The sequence below is a fragment of the Rattus norvegicus genome, chromosome 4, assembly GCF_021556685.1.
Source record: "Rattus norvegicus strain SHRSP/BbbUtx chromosome 4, alternate assembly SHRSP_T2T, whole genome shotgun sequence".
In the NCBI taxonomy this organism is placed as follows: Eukaryota; Metazoa; Chordata; class Mammalia; order Rodentia; family Muridae; genus Rattus; species Rattus norvegicus.
Genome location: NC_141537.1, coordinates 14,518,378 through 14,545,283, shown reverse-complemented (window position 1 = coordinate 14,545,283; position 26,906 = coordinate 14,518,378). Strand labels below are relative to the sequence as shown.

The 26,906-nt window shown below is 41.0% G+C and overlaps 1 protein-coding gene across 7 annotated transcripts in view; it reads right to left on the bottom strand.

Moving 5' to 3' along the window:
* Ccdc146 (coiled-coil domain containing 146) overlaps positions 1-26,906 on the bottom strand; it is a 144,842-nt gene that overhangs the window by 105,761 nt on the left and 12,175 nt on the right. For 6 of the 7 annotated variants that reach the window (NM_001025044.1, XM_087658550.1, XM_087658551.1 and 3 more), the window contains 1 exon segment: positions 14,026-14,249. In NM_001025044.1, the coding sequence (NP_001020215.1) occupies positions 14,026-14,238 (213 nt within the window). In that variant the 5' untranslated portion in view covers positions 14,239-14,249. 7 annotated transcript variants of the gene reach the window in all.

Sequence of the window (26,906 nt, the reverse complement as noted above, 5' to 3'; positions counted from 1 at the left end):
GAGAGAGAGAGAGAGAGAGAGAGAGAGAGAGAGAGAGAGAGCTGTCTCATGTAGTCCAGGCTGGCCTCCAGTTTTCTAAACAACAGAGGATGACCTTAAACCCTTGACCCTCCTGCCTCTACCTCCCAAGTGGTGGGATTAGACGTGTATGTGTGATTGTGCCACGTATGCCCAGTACTGGGAACCCTGAACTCAGAACCCAGGGCTTGTGCATGTTAGGCAACCACTCTGCTAATTGAGCTGCATCCCTAGCCTTAAATGCTCTCTTCCAAAACAGTCTACATATAAACCAAAGCTCCATTCCACTCACTTTAAGGTAAATATAAGGGCTATGATAAAATTACACGCATGCGCACACACCCCCCAAAAGTCAAACCATTACAGGACAAATAATACAGTTAATGAAAGAAGAGGCCATGAACTGGAAACAGAGCAAGGGTGAGGGAGGGCTTAGAGGGAGGGCTTAGAGGGAGGGAAGAAAGTGGAGAGATGATGTAATTGTATTACCATCTCAAATATAAAAACTATCATTAAAAAAGCATTACATGAGTGCAGTGCTGGTTGGAATAAAGGGAGACCCGTTTGCAGCTGTAAATTGTTACATTCACTAGGGAAGACACCTCCGCAATGAAGACACATTTTAAGTGCACATACTATGGCCCAGCACCTCCATATATAACACAATAAATGTTTTAAAATGGGACCTTAGAGAGATATTTATATCTCATGTTCAAAGAAACTAAGAAGTGGGCACAGCTAAAGTGTCCACTGATCATCATACAAGGCATAGTTAGTCTTAGGAAATTCTGACACCAGCTTCAGCCTGGTGAACCTTGATGACACTAGTTAAGTGAAAAAAGCCAACTGCAGAAAGAGAAGTGGTTTGTGATTGCACTCGCAGGAGCAGCCACAGGCACAGAGAGAAGAGAAGTAGCTGTCAGTGCCTCCGGGAAGAGGAAGTTCACTATTTAATGCACAGTTTCAGTTTTGCTGGTGGAAACTGTTGAGGTTTGGTCTGTTGCTATGTGTTGTGAGGCTAAATGCTGGCCCAGAGGCTGGTCGCCTCCACCGATGAGGAAATCCTCATGCACAGCAAGCGATGCTATGGAACCTGGCTCTTTAATGTACAACTGTTGCTTGAATAACGATGCCTGCAGCCTGTAGCTGGGCAGAAGAGAAGTAAGGAGAATTTCGGTTCCTGGGCTTGGGGTCTGAGCATGAGAGGAGAAGAAAGGAGAAAGTGGAGAGAGGAGAAGATGCCATGGGGTAGGTAAATCATAAAAGCATGGCCATGAGGGCTGGCTAGTTGGAGTAAGAGCGGCCCAGGTGGACCATGGCAAGTTATAACTCGGGGTTATTGATACTAATATCTTAGAGGATAGATATCTGCTCAGCACTAGGGCCATCTGAGGCTTATTACAAGCATAGAGGTTTTGTGCCTTCTTTTTTGGGAGGTAAATGATCAGAGGTGGGGTAAAAACCCCAATTAATATTAATATTAGCTATAATATGAAATGGTCCAGAAGATGCTGTGTGAAGCAAGAGGATATTTAGCACCACTATAAACTTAAAAATTAATACATTTTATCATAAAGATTCAAAAATAAATAAACCTACTGTCCTAGCAACCCACTGTTAGGAATTTATCTTTTTAATCGGATAATCCCAATGTGAAATGGTGCCAATGAGGTTATTTGATTTATTATTATTTCTAATTGAAACATGAAGGTTGAAAATGACCAACACTCTCAAGACAGAATTACCTAAAATGTTATTCTGAAATCCTATTTGAACCATAAAATAATATAAAAATAAATTTGTATGTGTAAAATGCAAGAATACACTAGAATACCATTTCCTTGTTTGTTCATAGACTTCCTACATAAAAGATAGCTCCTAATGACTGCTCTGAGGGGTGGACTTCACACAGTGGGCTGGGGGTAGGAGTCTGACTTCTGGTGACCTTCCCAGCATCTACAGGGTTTCCGGGTCTGAAAGGCAGCTAATGGGGAGCAGATTGGCCCTGGGGACAGTGACTGGGAAATTTATTGGGTCAATACTACTGACAGAACAAAACTTAAATATCTGGGGCCAGAGAGAATGTCCAGCAAGAAACTCTGAACGTATAAACAGACAGACGGATGGATGGATGGATGGATGGATGGATGGATGGATGGATGGATGGAGTAGAGCCCCCACAAACCACCCATTATCTTTATTTCTTTTCTCTGGCCATTTTATAGACAAAGTTCTTATACAATCACCTCATAGATAAATGTTACACAAAACAGAAGTAACAAAAGGATGTTCATATTAAGTTCAGAGCACTGCTCCATTCTGTAAATTCAAAGCAACAGTTTACACATGCCCTTGTCTTACCATGGTGCATGCCTGTGGCTTTTCTCCATGGACCTGAATGCTTTCCCTTGAACACAAATTCGTCCCAAGCTCATATCTCCTTTTAGTATAATATGAAAGCCCACTGTAGTTCTTATGCAGTCTTTACTTACTCTATGACAAGTGGGCACATTATATTCTGGATTCTAACTTTGACACATCTCAACTCAAACTATCTCTTAAAGCTTTCTTCCTAAAAGTAGCTGAATCAAATCAAGAACTCTATATAATCATTAATTCATATAAACAGCATTAATTCATGAAACTTTGTCTATATGTTGATCTGCAGGAAATCTGCCCAATAGGGTGGGCTGATGCCCAGGAATCCATAGGCTATGTGATAGTGATAGGAAAACACTTATCAGCAGCAAGAAGAAATCCTGAGATAAAGTCTCTTGGGACCTTGCCTCTTGGAGCTCATCTATCTTAGGCTATGCAAAAAGGGCGGGCCACCTCCAGGAAGACCACCTGCTAGCCTTAGCCTTTCCTAGATGGCTCCTGACGGCTAACTTTCATTGTGTAGGGTTTTGAGCCTTCCGAATTTTATACAATGTGCATATTTTAGAAATTAAAGATTAGTTTTAATTTCAAAGGTTAACCTCATGACTGAAACACACTTTATTATGATGCTTCTGATACTATACAATCTAAATACCTAGTATGGGTGCACCTCTCTGCTCAGCCACTGAAACTTGACTTTGCTATGCAGAGTGACTGACAGCCTTGTCTTCACCTTCTTTTCTGCTGTCATCTGTAAATGAGGTTACCAGATGGCCATGTCCCTATTCTTATTCGCTGATTGCCTGAGGCCCTACCTGAGGACATCAATGCTTTCTCATTGACCAGTTCATACATTTTCATTGAAAAGGGTTTTCTTGATTTAATACTTAAAAATACATCTTCAGTTCCCAATATGAGTGCTTCTAATGGTACACAAGATGCGCATTCTCAGAGAGTGGTAGATTTCCAAAGCCAACTTATTCCCCTCAAATGAATTTCTTTCATTAAAGGAGACAATAGCAGCATGAATTATTTCTCCTATTTCTTATTTTTAAAAGCAGCCTCTGTTTACAATAACTAGTAAAACAAACAAACAACCCCCTCACCCCTGAATCCAAGCTTAAAATCCTTTTCTTCAAGCCTAAAGATGGAATCCAGGGCTGCATACGACCACGCATCCTAACACTGAACTATATAATACTTTGAGACAGGGTCTTCATAAGTTGGCCAGGGTGGCCTTGAACACGAACCTCCTGTTTCTGCCTCCCTAGTAGATGGATTATAGTATTATATCACCACTCAGCAAAAAGGCTATCTTCAATGTTTAATCAAGTTCTTATTACAAGTAAGATAACAATAAAAACTAGAGGTAACAAAAACTATTGAATTTAAAAAGCATGCACACCAGTACATACACACACACACACACACACACACACACACACACACACACACACATACACACACACACACACTCCATGGGCAGCTTACATTATGTCAGGAAGCATCAGGGCATCGATAAAGCAAGAGAGAGGCAAATAATGCATGTTGATGAGGCTGTATGTGTCTTGTGTCCTATGCCTAATCCTTGAGCAGGATGTTTGGGGAAGATGTTAATCGAGAAGTAACATAGTAGTTCAGGGAGGGTGGGAGGAATGCTGGATCCTGCCCACCCTGAGTTTTACTGATCTCTTGACTCCCACTTGTTCATTGTCAATTGGTTTGTTTTTTCCAGATTGTTTTTCCAACAACAGCCTGACTGGATTTGGAAGTAGCAGTGTGCTTTATAAAGAACAATAGGGCTGTATAATGCTAACGTAAATCATCCCTACATGAACACAGGCTGTGTGGGGTTTTAATTCCTGAAGTGCACCCCTGGTTTGTCCCAATTCTCCTTCTGTAATGGAAATCATTTAAAATCTCCATCTTACTGTCAGAGTAAAAGCAGCAGCAGCAACAACAACAACAACAGCAGAAACAGCAGCAACAACAGCAGAAACAGCAGCAGCAACAACAGAAATAGTAGCAATAACAACAATAGCAACAACAGAAACAGTAGCAACAACAACAGCAGCAACAAAAACAACAACAGAAACAGTAGCAACAACAACAGAAATAGTAGCAACAACAGCAACAACAACAATAGCAACAACAGCAACAGCAACAATCACCCAAAAAAACCCTCACCACTACCAGAATAGTCAGTATAGTGTGGTAAACTCGAGTCTGTTTAAAATTTCCTAACAGCCACATCAAATCTTAAGCTCCTTTTGTGAGGCTGCCTGGATGTTTGATGGAAAGTGAAAACGTGCCAGCAGTACTGAGATTTACAGAAAGATTTTAAAAAGGAAGTTAGTCCATTAAAAAACCTCACATCCTTCAAGTATGGCTATTCATGAGGTGTGACGACTGGAAAAGGGAAAGGTATTAGGAATATATAACAAGAGCATCACATGTTTATCTTTTCCATTATATATAGTATTTATTTTAACAGTCCATTTGTAAAACCCTAAAATAGTAGTGTTTAAATGTGTGAATCATGAATGATGCCGAGTCCAGAAAGTGCTAAGGTAAGACATGGAACACAGGCTTCCTTCCTTGTTCTGTGCATGTATATAACCCAGGGCAAGCCTGTGGGATGGTAGTGATGACATCAGAGTCCCTTCTCCTACCAGAAACCACAGGAAATTCATCATATAATAAGTTCATTGTGGGTGGGAAGTATATCTTTACTTGTTTACAACTAGCTTATTTATTAATTAAGACATAAAACAAACAAAAGATATTTTGGCTATTTGAAAATGATTTTAAATTTCTTTAGGGATTGTACCATGAATCTTATCAGTAAAGCTACAGAATGGTGAACCCAGAGAACAGGGGAAGCACTGATAGTCCCATAGAGTCCCAAAATACTACTACCACTACTACTACTACTACTACTACTACTACTACTAATAATAATAATAATAATAATAATAATAATAATAATAATAATAAATAGTAATAATAATAAATCAGGAGAACAGAATATATTTAAAAATGTCTTTTGAATGTGTAGATGTGTAAAGGAACAGTTTGTGAAGCACAGAACCATGGACACAATGGCAATATCATTTTTATGCCCACAATGACAGATGGCCCTGCTAGACACACTGAAGCAGCAAACTCTGGTCCTTTTACAAAGCAATGATCAAGAACTAACTACGCCTGTTCCTCTAGCCAGGGACTCCTTTAGCAAGCTTCAACCCACACACTAGACATTCCTCTTATATCTGTGGCATCTTCTTAACTCTGGCATTTCCGACTCAATAGTTTAGCCAGTTTCCTAATTCAGCATTCCAAATGTCGAGTTCGGGTCTTCCCTCTTCCCCACCTATCCAGACAGGAAGTCCAGAATTTTACCTTCTTAATGTCTCTCCTAAATGAGCCCACTCCTTTTGCCCACCACACCTGCCTTGGTGCAGTCTTGTTGTGTCTCAGTGGCCAGACAAAATGAGAGACATTTACAAGAGAACCAAAGGATAACACAGGAGAGCCAGGCTTGGGGGAACACTGAAGGCGCCTCTGAAGTTTGCTTTGAGGCTCCTTGGACCCTGGAGATGTGCCAAGTACGTGTGAACAGTGAGGACAAAGGTCAAAGACAGAGCTGGATCACTTAGCTCAGCTCACCTTGTGCCTACTGACTTCAAAACCCTTTCCCCATCATCTCTTCCCACAGTGACTTCTAAGAAAACTTCCACTTCCGGCTCTGTAATCATGTGTTACCCTTGATTGGCATTTAACATTTCAAGTTACTTTTTCCCAAATAAAACTTGTGAAGGACGGGGTATTCCTAGGCTTTCTGCCTGTGCATCCCCCCTGTGTTTAGCACAGCCTGACATGGGGGGGGTCTGTTTAAAAGGAAGGAGGAAGGCTGGAGATTTAACTCAGGCAGAGCTACTTGCCAAGTAAGCTCAAGACCCTGGGTTTCGTTTTTAGCACCAGAGGGAAAAAAAGACAAAACTAAAACAAAGGAAGGAAGCTGGGCGTTTAGTTCAGTTGCAGAGTACTTAGTTGGCAAGCAGAAGGCCCTGGGCTCAGCCATCAGCTCCATTTGAAAAAGGACAAAATTAAAATAAACAGGGGCTTGAGAGGTGACTCAGTACACGCTGCTCTGTAGTTGACAGAACGTGCTGCTCTCCCAGAGGATCCCAGGCCTAGCGCTTGCACTGGGGTGCTCACTGCTTCTAACTCCTGTTATATGGGATCTGACACCTCTTCTGGCCTCTTAAGAACATACATACATGTGGCGTGTGCATACACAGACTTGCATATATACACATAAATAATTTTTTAAATCTTTAAAAGAGAAGAACTAAAGGGATAAACTTGATTTTTGTGTTGGAAATAACTAATAAATACTTCCTATCAGCATGTTGGTATACAGTGGGCAGTGTATAAATATCTCTAAGTAGATTAAGATAATTGTGTTGTTATCTCAATTCTTAGCCAATGAATCACTCAACTGAAATTTGTTATACTGAGAAGTCTTTATAAGGCAGAGGATACTGCCATTCAGACAAAGCAGCAGCCTACTGAATGGGAAAATATCCAAAATAAATAAAGAACACAGGAAAATTGATATAAAAAACAAATAACCCAATTTAAAAATGAGATATAGATCTAAGCAGAGAATTCTCAACAGAAAAATCTCAAATGGCTGAGAAACAATTAGAGAAATGTTCAACATCCTAAGTCATCAGGGAAATGCAAATCAAAATGACCCCGAGGTTGTACCAGTCTATTTTCAAAAACACAAGTCAACAGCTCATGCAGGTGGGGATGTGGAACAAGGGAAACATTTCTTCATTGCTGGTGGGAACACAACTTGTACAGTCACTTTGGAAATCAACACGGCAGTCTATCATAAAGACGGAAATTGATCTACTTCATGATCAAGCTATGCACCACTCTTGGGCATGTACCCAAAGGACACTTCATCATACCACAGAGACACTTGTTCAACCGTATTCATTGTTGTTCTAGTCATAATAGCCAGAAATTGGGACCAACATAGATGTCCCTCAAGAGAAGCACGGATAAAGAAAATGTGGTTCGTTTACACAATTGAGTATTTAGTAGGCTCTTGAAAAAATAACATCAATGAAATTTGCAGACAAATGGATGAAATTAAAAAAAAAGTTCTGAGTGAGAAAACAGATATGATATACATTCACTTAAATCTGGATATTAGCCATTAAATAAATAACCAAGCTATAATCCACAGACCCAGAGAGATTAGGTATGGAAACCTAGAGCAGTGGAAGCCTCCTCCAATATGTGAAGGCAGTCCTAATGAAGTCTCCAAATGAAGCTTCAGTTACAGGGACTGGGTTTCATCCTATTGTGTTGTAGACAGAGATGATCTAATGGAAATCCCCACACAACCCAGGCTGCTGCCAAGACAAGAAGTTACTCTCCACAAACCAACAGCAAAGCTCTTTGCTGAAGGCAACACACACACAGCTCACTGAACTGAGAGGTTAAGGATTGCCTGCGTAGAACCTTCACCCCTATGTTCTATCATTCCTTACATGGAACGGCTCTCTTCAAGCTATCAAAGGAGGACTGTATAAACACCAACCCAAGCACGAAACCTTTGATCTACACTCTGTCCTACCTACAACATATGCTAGGGCAATGGTGGCACAAAGCTCGTGGGAGTGAAAATTTGACTAAGGCCGTCACTCCATGAGATAGAACCCATGGTTGGCACTGCTTAGGAGACCAAGAACTAGAGTCTAGATATCCAAGAGACCTGGGGCAAAACCAAATGCTACTGGTCTAAAGCAAAAGTAACAATAAAATGACTCCTGATGACATTCTGCTGTACTCATAGAGCAGTGCCTTGCTCAGCCAGCATCAGAGAAGCTTCCTCCTGCAGCAGACAGAACAAATACAGAGAGACCCCCGTGGCCCGGCATTACAGAGAAAGGGACCTTGGAACATACAGCTCCAAATAATATGTCTCCATCAAATACCTCACTGTCAGAGCTCAGAGGAAGCACAGAAGGAGGTCAGAGAACCCCACAGAATGGGAGGCAGCAGGAGTCAGGGAGGCAGAGGAGACAGAGGACATCAGGAGAACAAGGCCTTCCAAATCAATTGAGGAAAGCTTGTATGAACTCACAAAGATTCAAGCAGGCCACAGGGCTCTAGTGAGGGTCATTTTATCAACAAAGGGAAACCTTTTAATCCACTTACCCACAAAGAGTATCACTTACAGCACTCCCCAGTTACAAGATTCTGTCTGCTATCCTGACACATCAGTAGAACTTGCCTACAGTCTGCCTGCTCTCCCGTGTGCCCCCCAATCAGGGTAGTACTTCCTGTTCTCTAGCACTTGGCTCTGCTGTGTCCATTGGCATATGGATTATTTGTAGGAAAGGAGGAAGAAGGAGCTGACTGGCGTCTGATAAGGGAGAAGAATCAGGAAGCCAGGCGAAATAAAATCATGCTCAAAATGGGACTTGTGCTTGTGGCATTGAGATGAAGTGTTTTATAACTTCTGGATTTTGCCAGAGTGAAACGCCTGACAAACAGGGTCAGTGCACACAGACAGAAGCAGGATTAACCGTGCATGCATTGCAATGTCTAAGGGGAGGCCCATTTGCCAGGGCTGCTTATAAACGTCCTCTGTGACATAGCAGCCTCACTTTTATGCACATACCCAAGATAAACTAATTCCCAAGGAGAAACCTGAGAAAAAAAGAGATTTACCATGCACAAATTCAAAGGTACAAAGGATCGCCCCATGTCTAGATGAAGTGTTATTAATGAATCTCACACATACAATGACAGACAGAGGATGCCTGAACAAACACATGGCACACGGCTCTGTGTACACAGTGTTAGGGAGAGGCAAACTAACAGAGTGAGTGGGAAGTCTGAGCAGGGGCTGCCTTTCGTCGGGGCTACACTTGGGAAGGGTAACGTCGAGGTTGCTAGAAATATACTTTGATCTGATCAAGACCATGATGGTGGGAAAAAGATAAATTCAGGGCCATTTAAAGTGTACACCTAACTCTCAAACTGACAAAGAGAACTCAGAAAGGAAACAAAATTTGGAGACTAACAAATTCAGATCTGGGGGATTTAGCTCAGTGGTAGAGCACTTGCCTAGTAAGCGCAAGGCCCTGGGTTCAGTCAGCTCCAAAAAAAAAGAAAAAAACAAACAAACAACAACAACAACAACAACAACAACAACAAAAACAAATTCAGATCTGCACGTGCTGGATGCATCCCAGGTAAAGAGTCAAGGAGCAGCAACTAATGTTTTTGAGTTATACTTTATATATTTTTATACATAAAGGTATATGTGCATATATTATATACATAAATGTTTTTAAGCAGACAACTTTTCAATGGGACAAGAAAGGTTTGTAGAGTATCAGACCTCATGCTTATGTATCAGTGGACAAGGGGATAGACAGATATCTACCCTAGCTCACAGTCCACTGATGGACCCAAAGGCTCATCTCCCAATCACCATTTTGAACACTGATCCCGATTACTGGGGTAGTTCCTGACTTGAACATCTTACTGCTTTATGTAGTCATAATATCAGGGAGGAACTTTCAAGTTTTCAGTAAAGATTAGTTATTGACTAAGTACTGAGCAATGCCCATCTATTAATACCACAGAGTTGGCAATCTAGAGACACTACAAAAAGCTAAGTGCTCAGGCTATGTCCTGAAGGAATTGGGAGTTCAGGAAGGTTCAGAAGGCTAGGATAGTTGCCAGGGTAACAAAGTATGGTCTATGGAAGGAGGACATCACTTGGAGTTGAAGTTGAAGTTAATTTTATGTGGCAGTGTGAGTAGGCACAATTTTGGGACATGATCTTACATCACATATTTTAATATATGATCATTTCCCAGGGTTCTGGATTTACCACCTCTAGATTTCGGAAAGTCTCCAATGGAGAGGGCCAACATAATAGACCCTTAGGGCCTAAACAAACAATTAGACTGCAAAGCAGTCTGGGTCTAATTTGCAGAGGACCATCAACACTGCACTAAACACACACTTCAGCCAATATCTGATGGCAGCAAAGCCTGTGCACTGTGCCAGTCAGCACCACAGGCCAATGGTGGGACCAGTGTTAGTAACAGTATATCTGTGGATGCTTCTGTATTTTCAGTGTGACGGCTTCCGAAATCTGGCATTCTTCAGATACAGCTTCTATTTAAACAACTGAAGGAAAACTAGATACAAAAATTTTTAAATTCTCACAAATCTTAGAGAAATTATAAAAAAAAGGAATTGAGAAATAAAACTACAGCTAATAACTACGCTATATATGTATATATTATACATACTATATATATTCTTTTTCTTACTGGGAAAGGTACCCATAGTCTCACAAGTACAGGGCTAGTTTTCTACCACTTAGCTATAGTCAGATCCCTTAGTGGTGTTTATTATACAAATAAAGTAATTTCATCCAATAATTTGTTCTGCAGGACTTTGTAAGTCTGAGGAATAATAATAATTAGCAACTGTGAAGCTGCTAACGCTGACACTCTATAGCTAGACAGTAAGGTGAGTGACATGAAGGTTGACATATCCTAAACTCCACTGGAGCAGACTTGACAGACTTGTGGTAGTTAATCTCAGTTCTTGACTTGATGAAACAGAATCATCTGTGAGACAGGCTTCTGGGAATAAGGGGGAATGAGAACACACACTCTGTGGGTGGTGTCATTCCCTATGCTAAGATCCCAGACTGCAAATAAAGGAAAAGGTGAGCTGAACATAAGCATTTGTTGCTCTCTGATTCCTGATTATGGATGTGATGTGGCCATGTGTGTATCTGCCTCATGTTCTTGGCTGCTTGACCCCCACTACAATAGACTGCACCTTAATAAACTCTCCATTAATTGATTTTCTCAGAGTATTGGGTGTGGTACACGTGTGCGCTGGTTGTGAGAGGGCGACCTTGGGGGGTGGGTCCTTACCTTCCAGATGACCTATGAGATTCTGGGATTCTCCGTCTCCATCTCACTGTCGGAGCACTGGGATTACAGACATGTGCTGTCCTGCTTGACTTTACCTGGGTTCTAGAGATTTGAACCCAGTTCTTGCATGCCATTTCCCCACCCTGAGCAAGTTTTATCTTGTTTAGCGATTGTAGACTATGTTGGGGAGGATGTTTAAATGCGGCCAAAGGTGGCTGGATTTTAAACAACTCATGACAGACATAACATCTGGCGGGTCTTACATAACAAGTGTAGCTAACTAAAGTTTCTTTTGCCAGTGAAGACTAAGTTTATGACAAGTGCTTAGCATTAGTTTTGATTTCATTAAATTATTAAGGGTGGAACCCTAATGTAAAGGTGCCTAGATGATGGATTTCAGCAGAAACTGTGAGCTCTGGCCAGGTATGAATTCATGATTTTAAACCAACCATGGCAGAATGGAGGTAGATACAAATAGTACAGTTACAAATTTTCACACATCAAAAAAATTTGCTTATTTATTATATATAAGTATACTATAGCAGTCTTAACACGCCATAAGAAGGCATCTGATGTCATTACAGGTGGTTGTGAGCCATGTGGTTGCTGGGAATTGAACTCAGGACCTCTGGAAGAGCAGTCTGTGCTCTTAACCACTGAGCCATCTCCCCAGCCTACACGTCTTTTTTTTTTAAATCTATCCACAGAAGGGCCTAGACAAAACAGATCAAAATGTTAGGATGAATAGGATGCATATATATGTACGTATGTGTGTGTGTGTGTGTGTGTGTGTGTGTGTGTGTGTGTGTGTGTGTGTGTGTGTATATCCTGAAGTGGAAGTTTCAGGATACGTCATGTGATACAGACTCATGAGGTGTTCTGCTGAGGCAAAGCTCATGGGAGCACACGTGATGTTTGGTGGGAGTATAAATCAGACTCAGAGGACAGTAAAATGCTTGCATAGCTGGCCTTGCAACACCTTGTTGGCCTTGTGTCTTTTTTTGCTCTCTCCTTTGCTGATCTTCACTTCATTGAGAAAGGCACAGCAGAGAACTTCTCCTGGCATCCTGGCTGGTCCCAGTCTCTCCGCTGACTCATGTGATTTCTGCTGGGTCGTGCCACCATTTCCGATTTGTGTTTGTTTGATATCCTGTCACAACTGAACTGGACTGCTGGTATCCTGACCAACGGAGATTGGAACTGCCCCAAAGAACTCCTTCTAAACAGGTCCCCATCCCCTTGTCCTATTTACCATGTTTTCTCCCCTACCTTTGGACAGTGGGCTAGAAGAAGGGGTTGAAGCATTTGAGAACCCTTATTAAAAGTAGGTTTTGAAAAATCTAAGCCTACAATCTCAAGATTAGTTTTTTGTTAATATAAAAGAGAAAACAATGATGATAAAGAGAAACCTAAAAGTACAATCTTTAACCAAGTGAGTGACTCCTGCTAGACTACCTCTACACCTGTAGTTTAAGTATTCGCTCAGATCTCACCAGAGAAGCTTCCGCTTAGCTTCCTGATGTCTCCTCTGTTAACTGTTGGAATTCATGCCTGTGCTATTGGTATGTGGTCTTATGAGGAGCAGGGCTGGATAGCTCCCCCTGATGGTGTGGGTGAAGGACAGCTGGTGGGCAGACCAACTCAGCCACTATCTAGGCCCCAATCCAGGGCTTTGAGTTGGTCCACCCCAACATCTACCCCATCTATCATCTGCTGGGGCCTGTGAAGGGGTCTGTCCTGCAGAACCAAAGCTGCAGGATTTCCATGACCCAGGGCAACAGCAGGATGTCTGAGAGAAGTCCTGGTAAGAATCCAGTGTCGACAGCATAGCAGAAGCCAGAGGCCTGGAACCAGAACAGTACTCACTGCAATGTACAATTCAAAGGAAAGATATAAGGACAAAAGAGTATTCTGGGCCACACTGTGACATATCACAGCCTCCATGACAAGATGTGCCTTGGTTTGCTGTTTTTATTTTGTTTTGTTTGGGGTGGGGGAGATTGCATGGGTCAGGGGAGGACAGATACAAAGGGACACGGAGGTGAATGGGATTGGGCACATGATGTGAAATCACAAAGAGTCAATAAAAATTTAAAAACATAATAACAGAGACGTCTACACTGCATTGGTCCAGAAGGAAAGGTCAGGAGGACAGGTCAGGTCCATCTTGTTGATAAGACTTCCGTCCTGTACATAGGATTGAGGCCTAAAGGAGGTATGCAACAGAACTTTGACAATGCTGTGGGCTTTGAGTTTGTAAGTGGGTGAAGATTATGTTTTACTCTGTATAGTAGTTTGGATATGCTTGGCCCAGGGAATGGTACTATTTGGAGGTGTGGCCTTGTTGGAGGAAGTGTGTCACTGTAGGAGCGGGCTTTAAGACCCTGGGCCTAGCTGCCTGGAAGCAAGTTTTCTCCTGTCGGCCTTCTGATGAAGATGTAGATCTCTCAGCTCCCCCTGCACCGTGACTGCCTGGATGCTGCCATGATGATAATGGACTGAACCACTGAACCTGTAAGCCAATCCCAGGTAAATGCTGCTCTGAGAGTTGCCTTGGTCATGGTGTGTGTTGACAGCAGTAAAACCCTAACTGAGATACTCTAGGAATAATGTACAAAGAGAAACATACCTCATTCAGGCAGAGGAAAGCTGGCGTTTGAGCTAAATCGACGAGGCGCTCCTCCCGAATGTTAATCGTGGGCACTATAACAGAAGGGATGTCTTCCTGGTCCTCTTCTGTTTCTGTCGAGGTTGATGCTCCTCCCTTCTTCTCCTTTTCCTCCTGCTCTTCGTCTTCCTCATCTTCAGATTCTTCTGCTATATATTTGCTCCTGTCTTCCATTTCTCACAGTTCTAAAGTAAAGTAATTCTATATTCAATTATTCAAGCATATCTTCACTTACCAAGTAATAGAAAATAGGACGAAGTATGAAAAATTCAACTATAGCAGGTCAGTCTCTGTCTGTCTGTTGTCTGTCTAGAACAGAACCAGGCCTCAAGCATTCTATGCAAGTTCTCTGCTATTTACACATACCCTCAGCCGCAAATGTTCTCTACAATACATTCCAATCCATAAGTCTAATGAAAACATAGGCTATTGGTGCCTTGAGAAATAAAATATATAACTAGATGATAAGTTCCCAGGGGACAGAGCTAAGTTTCTGAGTTCAATGGGTACCAAAGTATTATTTATTGAATGGATAAATTTATTGAATGGATAAATATAACCATTTCAATTAAAATGTAACATAAAGTTAGGGGTTGAGGAAATGGCTAAAGCCTTCACTGCAAGCAAAAGGATGAGTAAGTTCTACCCCCGAGAAAGCAAAGCAGGGCAGGGTGCATGAGGCTGCGTGTCTGTAATTCCTGCCCAGTGAGGCTGAGCCAGGACATCCCATCCCCAAACAAGCGGCCCATGAGAGAGAAGCCAATCAGGGGGCTCTGGATTTGATTAAGAGACCCTGCCCCAAAGGATGAGGTGAAAGGTCAATCAAGGAAGATTCTGGGCATCAACCTAAGCCTCCACATGTACAATGCACACACACCCAAACATGTGAGCCCACATACGAACCAGGTATACGCATATGTCCTAAAATAATTAGCAGTGACTTTGGAAAATATAAACCAATAGCCAGGCTGAGAACCGGGCATGGGACGGGAGAGGAAAGACAGAGAAAAGCTCTTGGGAAGCAGGTAGAGAAAAGGCATAGACTTCTCAGTAGGGTTGGGGCAGGACCAGTCTCAAGCAGCAGACCCTCCTCCCCCCCCGCCCTTAATTCCGAGGAATGAAAGGATTACAATAAGCTAGAGAGGTGGCTCAGTGGTTAAGACTGCTCTTCCAGAAGTCCTGAGTTCAATTCCCAGCAACCACATGGGAGCTCACAACCATCTGATACCCTCTGCTGGTGTGTCTGAAGACAACCACGGTGTACTTATATGTAATAAATAAATAAATCTTTAAAAAAGAGAAAGGATTACCATAAGAACATGGGTCACACATGACCACATAGGAACATGGGCAGGATCTCTCTGTCTATCTACTAGGTCAGTCAGACTCTGCTGTTATTTCTACAGCATGTCCTCACTTCTGCAGCCACACTTAAAGTACTGCACTGTAATTTATTGTTTTTTTATATGACTTCCCAAATTATATTTGTCTAGGTATCTTCAACACCAGCAAGTAACACACACACACACACACACACACACACACACACACACACACACACACTAGAATGTATAACAGGAATATTTGCCAACAGAGAAGACAATTTCAGCTACACTTCTCATAATTGCAAACAATTTGCCTGGACTTTCAGATGTGAAATGCTAATACAGAACCAGTGAAGCCACAATAATCTATTCAACATATTAGAACATTAATTTGTGTAAGTAAAAGTTCCAGAGGAGCGATACGGCACCTCCTCCCTGACTTCTGTCACCAGCTTGGGAAGCTTTCTCTGCCAGATTGTACTCCGCGGAGTTACCTAATCCAGGACCAAAGGGATTTGTGTAGGGGCCTTTTGCTTTAAAAGCAAGAAAAAATTACTATGAAAATACTAAAATATCAAATTTATCCCTTATAAGATATTTTATTGATCATGAAATATAATAAATTTAATTGTGATACAGGAAAAATAAATATAAACAGCATAAATTGCAAGAAAACAATTTATAATAATCTTATATAGTAAAAAAGTAAGGGGCTGGGGATTTAGCTCAGTGGTAGAGCGCTTACCTAGGAAGCGCAAGGCCCTGGGTTCAGTCCCCAGCTCCGAAAAAAAGAACCAAAAAAGTAATAGGGCAGTGACATCCTGCCTGGTCATAAGATTTTTCTGACTTATTTTTCTCCACAAATTACTAATTAGGTTATCAAAATTTATACTTTTGCAATTTTGTTTTTAATTGACATCATTGTAGATGATGTCAGACGCTCTTGGGAAATAAAATTGCAAATAAGTTTTGGCAATATTTAATTTTGAGAAGAGGATTGACAATTATCAGGGTAAATTTCCAAAAAAAAAAATCATTTCAAAATATAACATCTAGAGCCAATGAGCCTCTCTAGTAGAACATTTTCATTAATCATAAAGGTTAGTCCATTCTTTAAAACATTATTTTAAACTATCCAGGAGGGACCTCCATTATTCTCTCACCACCTCTCTTCCACCTCCACCAGACTTTTTTTTTAATATTTATTTTTACTTCATTTTTATTGGATTTTTTATTTGCAAACTTTTGGGCTAATATCCACTCATCAGTGAGTGCACACCATGTGTTTTTTGTTTTGTCTTTCTGTGACTGTGTTATCTCACTCAGGATGATATTGTCTACTTCCATGCACTTGCCTATGAATTTCATGAAGTCATTGTTTTTGACAGCTGAGTAATATTCCATTGTGTAGATGTACCACATTTTCTGTATCCATTCCTTTGTTGAAGGGCATCTGGGTTCTTTCCAGCTTCTGGCTATTATAAATAAGACTGCGATGAACATAGTAGAGCATGTGTTGTTATGTTGGGGCATCTTTTGGGTATATGCCCAAGAGAGGTATAGCTGGGTCCTCAGGTAGTGCAATGTCCAGTTTTCTGAGGAACCTCCAGACTGATTTCCAGAATGGTTGTACCAGTCTGCAATCCCACCAACAATGGAGGAGTGTTTCTCTTTCTCCGCATCCTCGACAGCATCTGCTGTCACCTGAGTTTTTGATCTTAGCCATTCTCACTGGTGTGAGGTGAAATCTCAGGGTTGTTTTGATTTGCATCTCCCTGATGACTAAGCATGTTGAGCATTTCTTTAGGTGCTTCTCAGCCATTTGATATCCCTCAGTTGAGAGTTCTTTTAGCTCTATACCCCATTTTTAATAGGGTTATTTGATTCTTTCCCCAATCTGTTGGTTGCTATTTTGTCCTAATGATGGTGTCCTTTGCCTTACAGAAGGTTTGCAATTTTATGAAGTCCCATTTGTTGATTCTTGATCTTAGACCATAAGCCACTGGTGTCCTGTTCAAGAAAATTTCCCCAGTGCCTATGCGTTTGAGGTTCTTCCCCACATTTTCATCTGTTAATTTGAGTGTATCTAGTTTTATGTGGAGGTCCTGGATCCACTTGGATTTGAGCTTTGTATAGGGTGATAAGATTGGCTTGATTTCCATTCTTCTACATGGTGACCACCAGTTGAACCAGCACCATTTGTTGAAAACGCTTTTTTCTACTGGATGGTTTTAGCTCCTTTGTCAAAAATTAAGTGACCATAGGTGTGTAGTTTCATTTCTGGGTCTTCAATTCTTTTTTTTTTTTTTTATTAACTTGAGTATTTCTTATATACATTTCGAGTGTTATTCCCTTTCCCGGTTTCCGGGCAAACATCCCCCTCCCCCCTCCCCTTTCTTATCGGTGTTCCCCTCTCCATCCTCCCCCCATTGCCGCCCTCCCCCCAACAATCTAGTTCACTGGGGGTTCAGTCTTAGCAGGACCCAGGGCGTCCCCTTCCACTGGTGCTCTTACTAGGATATTCATTGCTACCTATGAGGTCAGAGTCCAGGGTCAGTCCATGTATAGTCTTTAGGTAGTGGCTTAGTCCCTGGAAGCTCTGGTTGCTTGGCATTGTTGTACATATGGGGTCTCGAGCCCCTTCAAGCTCTTCCATTGATCTACCTTCCTGTCTCTGCACCAATACCATACAGTTTTGTTTTTGTTTTGTTTTTTTATATCACTATTGCTCTGTAATACAGCTTGAGGTCAGGGATGGTGATTCCCCCAGAAGTTCTTTTATTGTTAAGGATAGTTTTCACTATCCTGGGTTTTTTGTTATTCCAACTGAATTTGCAAATTGCTCTTTCTAACTCTATTGAGTTGGAATATTGTTGGGGATTGCAATCTGTAGATTGTTTGAGGCAGGATGGCCATTTTTACTATATTAATCCTGCCAATCCATGAGCATGGGAGATCTTTCCATCTTCTGAGATCTTCTTGGATTTCTTTCTTCTGAGACTTGAAGTTCGTATCATACAGATCTTTCACTTGCTTGTATAGAGTCACACCAGGGTATTTTGCATTATTTGTGACTATTGTGAAGGTTGTCGTTTCCCTAATTTCTATTTCAGCCTGTTTATCCTTTGAGTAGAGGAAGGCTACTGATTTGTTTGAGTTAATTTTATATCCAGCCACTTTGCTGAAGTTGTTTATAAGGTTTAAGAGTTCTTTAGTGGAATTTTGGGGTCACTTAAATACACTATCATATTATCTGCAAATAGTGATATTTTGATTTCTTCCTTTCCTCTTTGTATCCCTTTGACCTCCTTTTGTTGTCTGATTGCTCTGGCTAGGACTTTGAGCACTATACTGAATAGGTAGGAAGAGAGTGGGCAGCATTGTCTAGTCCCTGATTTTAGTGGGATTGCTTCAAGCTTCTCTCCATTTAGTGTGATGCCAGCTACTGGTTTGCTGTATATTGCAATGTTTAGGTAAGGGCCTTGAATTCCTGATCTTTCTAAGACTTTTAACATGAAGGGGTGTTGAATTCTGTCTAAATGCATCTAATGAAATGATCATGTGTTTTTCGTTCTTTGAGTTTGTTTATGTTGTGGATTATGTTGATGGATTTCCATATATTGAACCATCCCTGCATCCCTAGGATAAATCCTACTTGATCACAGTGGATGATTGTTTTGATGTGTTCTTGGATTCAGTTTATGGGAATTTTATTGGCTATTTTTACATCAATATTTGTAAAGGAAGTTGGTCTAAAGTTCTTTGTTGAGTCTTTGTGTGGTTTTGGTATAAGCGTAATTGTGGCTTCATAGAAGGAACTGGGTAGTGCTCCTTCTGTTTGGAATAGTTTGGACAGCATTGGTATTAGGTGTTCTATAAAGGTCTGATAGAATTCTGCACTAAACCCATCTGCTCCTGTGATCTTTTTTTTTTTTAGTTGGGAGACTTTTAATAACTCCTTCCATTTCTTTAGGAGTTATGGGACTGTTCAGATGGTTTATCTGATCTTGATTTAACTTTGGTACTTGGTATCTGTCTAGAAAATTGTCCATTTCATCCAGATTTTCCAGTTTTGTTGAGCATAGGCTTTTGTAGTGGGATCTGATGATTTTTTTAAATTTCCTTAGTTTCTGTTGCTATGTCTCTCTTTTCATTTCTGATTTTGTTAATTTGGATACTCTCTCTTTGCCCTCTGGTTAGTCTGGCTAAGAGTTTATTTATCTTGTTGATTTTCTCAAAGAACCAGCTCCTGGTTTTGTTGATTCTTTGTATAGTTCTTTTTGTTTCTACTTGGTTGATTTCATCTCTGAGTTTGATTATTTCCTGCCTTCTACTCCTCCTGGTTGTATTTGCTTCCTTTTGTTCTAGAGTTTTTAGGTGTGTTGTCAAGTTGTTAGTGTATGCTCTCTCCATTTTGTTTTTGGAGCCACTCAGAGCTATGAGTTTTCCTCTTAGCCCTGCTTTCATTGTGTCCCATAAGTTTGGTTATGTTGTATCTTCATTTTCATTAAATTCTAAAAAGTCTTTAATTTCTTTATTTTTTCCTTGACCAAGTTATCATGGAGTAGAGCATTGTTCAACTTCCATGTATATGTGAGCTTTCTGTTGTTTTTGTTGTTATTGAAGACCAACCTTAGTCTGTGGTGATCTAATAGGATGCATGGAATTATTTCAATCTTCTTGTATCTGTTGACGCCTATTCTGTGACTGATTATATGGTCAGTTTTGGAGAAGGTACCATGAGGTACTGAAAAGAAGGTATATTCTTTTGTTTTAGGATGAAATGTTCTATAGATATCTGTTAAATCCATTTGGTTCATAACTTCTGTTAGTTTCTCTGTGTCTCTGTTTAGTTTCTGTTTCCATGATCTGTCCAGTGATGAGAGTGGTGTGTTGAAGTTTCCCACTATTATTGTGTATGGTGTAATGTGTGCTTTGAGCTTTAGTAAGTTTTGTTTTGTTTTGTTTTGTCTTAATGAATGTAGGTGCCCTTCCATTTGGAGCACAGATGTTCAGGATGGACAGTTCATCTTGGTGGATTTTTCCTTTGATCAGTATGAAGTGTCCTTCCTTATTTTTTTTTTTTTTTTGGTTTTTTGATAACTTTTGGTTGAAAGTCAATTTTATTTGATATTAGAATGGCTACTTCAGCTTGTTTCTGGGGACCATTTGATTGGAAAGTTGTTTTCCAGCCATTTACTCTGATGTAGTGTCTGTGCCTGTCTCTGAGGTGTGTTTCCTGTATGCAGCAAAATGCTGGGTCCTCTTTATGTATCCAGTATGTTAGTCTATGTCTTTTTATTGGGGAATTGACTCCATTGATGTTAAGAGATATTAAGAAATAGGATTTTTTTCCTGTTAGTTTTGTTGTTAGAGGTAGAATTATGTTTGTGTGGCTCTCTTCTTTCGGGTTTGTTGCAAGAAGATTACTTTCTTGCTCTTTCTAGGGTATAGTTTCCCTCCTTGTGTTGGAGTTTTCCATCTATTATCCTTTGTAGGGCTGGATTTGTGGAAAGATATTATGAGAATTTGCTTTTGTCATGGAATATCTTGGTTTCTCCCTCTATGTCAATTGAGAGTTTTGCTGGATATAGTATCCTGGGCTGGCATTTGTATTCTCTTAGGGTCTATATGACATCTGCCCAGGATCTTCTGGCTTTCATAGTCTCTGGTTAGAAGTCTGGTATAATTCTGATAGGTCTGCCTTAATATGTTACTTGACTGTTTTCCCTTCCTGCTTTTAATATTCTTTCTTTGTTTTGTGCATTTGGTGTTTTGACTATTATGTACCAGGAAGACTTTCTTTTCTAGTCCAATCTATTTGGAGTTCTGTAGGCCTCTTGTATTTTTATGGGCTTCTCTTTCTTTAGGTTAAGGGAGTTTTCTTCTATAATTGTGTTGAAGATATTTTCTGGTCCTTTGAGCTGGGTGTCTTCACTCTCCTCTATACCTATTATCCTTAGGCTTGATCTTCTCATTGTGTCCTGGATTTCCTGGATATTTTGGGTTAGGAGCTTTTTACCTTTTACTTTTTCTTTGACGGTTGTGTCAATGTTTTCTATGGTATCTGCTCCTGAGATTCTCTCTTCTATCTCTTGTACTCTGTTGGTGACGCTTGCATCTATGACTCCCAATCTCTTTCCTAGGTTTTCTATCTCCAGGATTGTCTCCCTTTGTGATTTCTTCATTGTTTATATTTCCATTTTTAGGTCCTGGATGATTTTGTTCAATTCCTTCACCCATTTGGTTGTATTTTCCTGTAATTCTGTAGGGGATTTTTGTGTTTCCTTTGTAAGGGCTTCTACCTGTCTTGCTTTTCTGGTGTGTTGGGGTATCCAGGGCTTGCTGTGGTGGGGAAGCTGGGTTCTGAAGATGCCAACTAGTCATTGTTTCTGATGCTTAGGTTCTTGTGCTTGCCTCTCACCATCTGCTCATTTCTGGTGTTAGCTGGTCTTGCTGACTCTGACAGTGGCTTGACCCTCCTGCAAGCCTATGTGTCAGCACTCCTGGAGACCACCTTTCTCCCAGAGGGATCCGGGTACACAAGGAGCTGTGTCACAGGATCAACTCTGGGTGCAGGTGGATATTGGAAGGATCCTTTCCCAGACTGCTCCTCAGTTCCTATGTCCTGTGGGATCCAGGTGGAGTGGTGGTCTTACCTCTGCTCTCAGGTGTGTCAGTGCTTTCAGCTCCGGGTCCAAGTGGAAACCAGAAAGATTGTGTCCCAGACTGTGTCCAGAGGGCTCCAGATGGGTTCCTCTTGGGCCAGGAATATAAGCAAAAGTGGTGATCTCCTCTGAGCTCTCAGGATTGTCTGCACTCCTGAGAGTCTTGCTCTCTCCCTACAAGATCTGGGTACAGAGAACTGTGGCAACAGGTCAGCTCCCGGTGCAGGCAGAAACCAGAAGCTCCATCAGACTCTTAAACCATACTGATAAGCCCCCCACCCCCCATCTTCCCTGCTCTCTGAGCCATCTGGGTCAAGTCAAGCTGTTCTGAGCAACCTGCTAGCCCAGAGGGACTTCCATTCTCCTGCCACCTCTCTTCCCACCTTAATTGGACCTGTCTCTCTTGAACTATACAGACCTGCATGTCCAGAACCAAATAGCCCAAAGATACCCATCAGAGACCTGCCACACCAAGACCATCGAGGTTCACCCCACTCCCAATACTTTCTACAACAAGAACATCCAGGGACCAAAAACATCCAGATGGCCAATAGCCCTTGAAAGAACACAATCAACAAAAGCTGGGGCAATGGGACACCTCCAAAGCACAGCTAGTTCACTACATCAAGCTCTGAATATCCTAACACAACAGAAGCACAAGAAAATTACCTTAAATCCAATCTTATAAAGATGATAGAGGTCTTTAAAGAGGAAATGAATATGTCTCTTAAAGAAATTCAGGAAAATACAATTAAACAGATGAAGGAAATAAAACTGTGTGAGACCTGATTGTAGAAATAGAAGCAATAAAGGAAACACAAATGGAGGGAATCCTGGAGAGGAAAACCTAGGGAAGAAAAGCATCAACAGAATACAGGAGATGGAAGGGAGAATTTCAGGCATAGAAGATACAATAGAAGATATTGAGACTTCAGTTAAAGAAAATGTTAAAGCTAAAAAAATTCCTGACCCAAAACATCCAGGAAATATGGGATATGATGAAAAGACCTAACCTAAGAGTAACAGGAATAGAAGAAGAGACCGAGCTCCAAGTCCCAGAAAATATTCTCAGCAAAATCATAGAAGAAAACTTTCCCAAACTAAAGAAAGAGATGCCTATAGATACAAGAAGCTTATAAACTACCAATTAGACTAGAAAAGAAAATCCTCCCAGTGCATAATAATCAAAATACAAAATCTACAGAACCAAGAAAGTATATTAAAAGCAGCAATGGAAAAATGCCAGGTAACATACAAAGGCAGACATATCAGAATCGCACCTGACTTCTCAACAGAGACTGTAAAAGCTAGAAAGAGCCTAGACAGACGTCTTTCAATCTCTAAAACACTATGGCTGCCAACCCAGACAAAACTCTTAATCACCCAGCAAATCTCCATAGATGGAGAAAACAAGATATTTCAAGACAAATTCAAATTCAAACACTATCTATCCACAAATTCAACCCTACAGAAAATATTAGAAGGAAAACTCCAACCCAAGAAGGATAACTACATCTAAGAAAACACAGGAAATAAGCAATTCCATACTGGTAAAAACAAGGAAAGGACACACACACACAGAGAGAGAGAGAGAGAGAGAGAGAGAGAGAGAGAGAGAGAGAGAGAGAGAGAGAGGCACAGAGACAGAGAGACAGACTAACACCACCAACATAAAAATAACAGGAAATAACAATCACTGGTCATTAATATTTATCAACATCACTGGACTCAATTCCCTAATGAAAAGACACAGGCTAACAGAAAGGATTTGAAAACAGGCTCCTGCATGCATTCTGCTGCATACAAGTAACACACCTGAGCAATAAAGATCGACATTACTTCAGAGTAAAGGGCTAGAAAACAGACCCAAGAAGCAAGTTGGAATAGCCTTTCTAATATCTGATAAAATAGACTTTCAACCAAAATTAATCAAAAGAGATAGGGAAGGACACTTCATATTCATCAAAGGAAAAATCTACCATGATAATGTCTAAATTCTGAACATTTATGTTCCAAACACAAGGGTACCCATATTTGTAAAAGAAATATTGCTAAAGCTTAAATTGCACATTAATAGTGGGAGACTTGAATACCTCACTTTCACCAATTGACAGGTCATCCAGACAAAAGCTAAACAGAGAAGTAATGAAACAGGCAGTATGAATCAAATGGACCTAACAGACAGCTATAGAATACTTCACCCAAACACACAAAAAAACACCTCAGCACCTCATGGATCCTTCTCTAAAATTGACCATATAGTCAGTTATAAAGCAAGCCTCAACAGATACAAAAAAGTTGAAATAATGCCTTGTATTTTATCAGACCACCATGGATTAAAGCTGGACTTCAACCACAGAAACACTGGAAAGCCTACGCACTCATGGAAACTGTACAACTCTCTACTCAATGACCTCTGCATCGGGGAAGAAATAAAGAAATTAAAGACTTTCTAGAATTAAAGGAAAATGAAGGCACAATATACTCAAAGTTACAGGACACAATGAAAGCGGCACTAAGGAAAGTCCATGGCACTAAGTTCCTTCAGAATGAAATTAGAAAGTTCTCATATCAGCAATTTAAAAGTACACCTGCAAGCTCTAGAGAAAAAGAAGCAAGCGTATCAAAGAGGAGTGGAAGGTGGGGAATAATCAAAATCAGGGCTGAAACCAACCAGTTAGAAACAAAGAAAGCAGTAAACAATACAAAGACTCAATGAAGCCAAGAGCTGGTTCTTTGAGAAGATCAACAAGACATACAAACCCTTAGCCAAACTAACCAAGAGACAGAGAGACAGTATCCAAATAAACAAAATCAGCAATGAAAAGGGAGACATAACAACCGACACTGAGGAAGTTCAAACAACCATTAGGTCTTACCTCAAAAGCCTATACTCTACAAAATTGGAAAATCTTAACAAAATGGACGATTTTCTAGACAGACACCACTTAACAAAGTTAAATCAAGATCAGGTAAACTATTTATACAGCCTCATAACTCCTAAAGAAATAGAAGAAGTCATTAAAAGTATGAGATTGCCTTAGTAGGGTTTCCTATTGTTGAGGAGACACAGACACCACGACCATGGCAAATCTTATAGAGGGAAGCATTTAGTTGGGCCTGGCCGACAGGTTCACCGGCTTATTCCATTATCATCCTGGCAGGAAGCACGGCAGCACGCAGGCAGACATGGTGCTGGAGAAGGAGCTGAGGGTTCTGTGTCCAGACAGCAATCGGCAGGAAGAGAGGGATGATGCTGGCCCTAGTTTGAGCACCTCAAACCTCAGTGCCCACACCCAGTGGCATACTTCCTCAACAGTAAGGCCATACCTACTCCAACAGGGCTGCACCTCCTAGCAGTGGCACTCTCCTTGGGCCTATGGGAGTCATCTTCATTCAAACCACCAGGGTAATGTTCTACATAGACATTATTCTAATAAAATAAACTTGACAGAGAGATGGGGCTACTGTACGCTAACATATACACAGAAATAGTCAGATGGTCGGTCTGAGGGACTATGGGGAATTTGGAGGGATGACTAAGGTAATGAAGTTGAAGTTATTCCAGGAAAATAAGCTCTGGACATTTATATGACACAGCACCCATAACTGTCTTAGTCTACTAGTTAACTACTAGTCTACTAGGTCAACTTAATTCTACTTGAAGTTAGCCGGGTAAATCTTGGTGTTTATTTTTGAGGCAGTGCCTTTGTGTATCCCTGGCTGGTTTGAAACTCACAGGGATCTGCCTGCCTTTGGTTCCTGGAATTATAAGTATTCTTAAAACTCAATAACATAATGGTAAAAGAGAAAGAAAGTATCTTTGGAAGTAACAGATATTTCGATGACTTTGATGGTGATGATAGTCTCATGGGCATATGGATGCTTTCTTTCATAAGTTACCTTGGTCATGGTGCTCTGTCATGGCAAGAGTGTCATGGTCAGCAGACACTCCTCCTACAGAGGTAGGTGAGACCGTAACAGCCACTGACTGCCTGAATTGGACTCTCATCTACAGATACTGGAGAGCTTCTGCATTCACAGCTACCTTATCCTGGAGGCACAGCTTGGGAAGAACATGAATCTAGTGACTTGGAGGCACCATGGTGTCATGGGTAGAAAACAGGCACTATGGTGGCCAGAACGAGGAAGACAACAATGTGACTTCAGGTGGTTCATAAATGGGCAGCAAGACAAAAGAGTCGCAAGCATACATTTTAAAATGCTGTAACAGGAAAAGGCTCCACAAAGACTTGAACTGCAGCAGCAGGCTGACACGCACTGCATACTTCCAGGAGCACCACTGGCGGACAGGGCAAGCGCTCTAGGACAGCTGTCCTCTCTGGAAAGCGGAGCTATGCTGGGCTGTAAGGGTCTGAGGATGTGGTCTTGCTGAAATCTTACATGAGCACCACACATGCAAAAGTCTGGTGAAGAAGGTTAGAAGTGAAACGGAAACGCTTCAGTCCTATCTCACAGGGACATCGCATGCTGTTTTTCTCACTTCATGTCAGGGGTGGTTAAGACAAACCCAAAACAGGAAGCTCTACAAAGGAAAAAAAAATCCTGAAGCAATGAACCCCCGGGTCTGCCCCATTTTGTAAGACCACTTCCTCTTCTTTTAAGCTTGTCATAGGTGATCAGCACTTTGTTTTGACTCTGAACTCTTAAGGAAATTTTTCTCAACTTTCAAGGAGCATGTGCAAAAAATTAAATAATCCATATTCCAGAGACTGGAGCAAGGCCACAAGCAGCCGTGATGCTCCAAGAGAAAGACGTCGTAAGGAACTGTATCTTTCGATATCGCCAGCCACAGCACACACAAGTTTTGGTCATTTTAGAAAGCGCA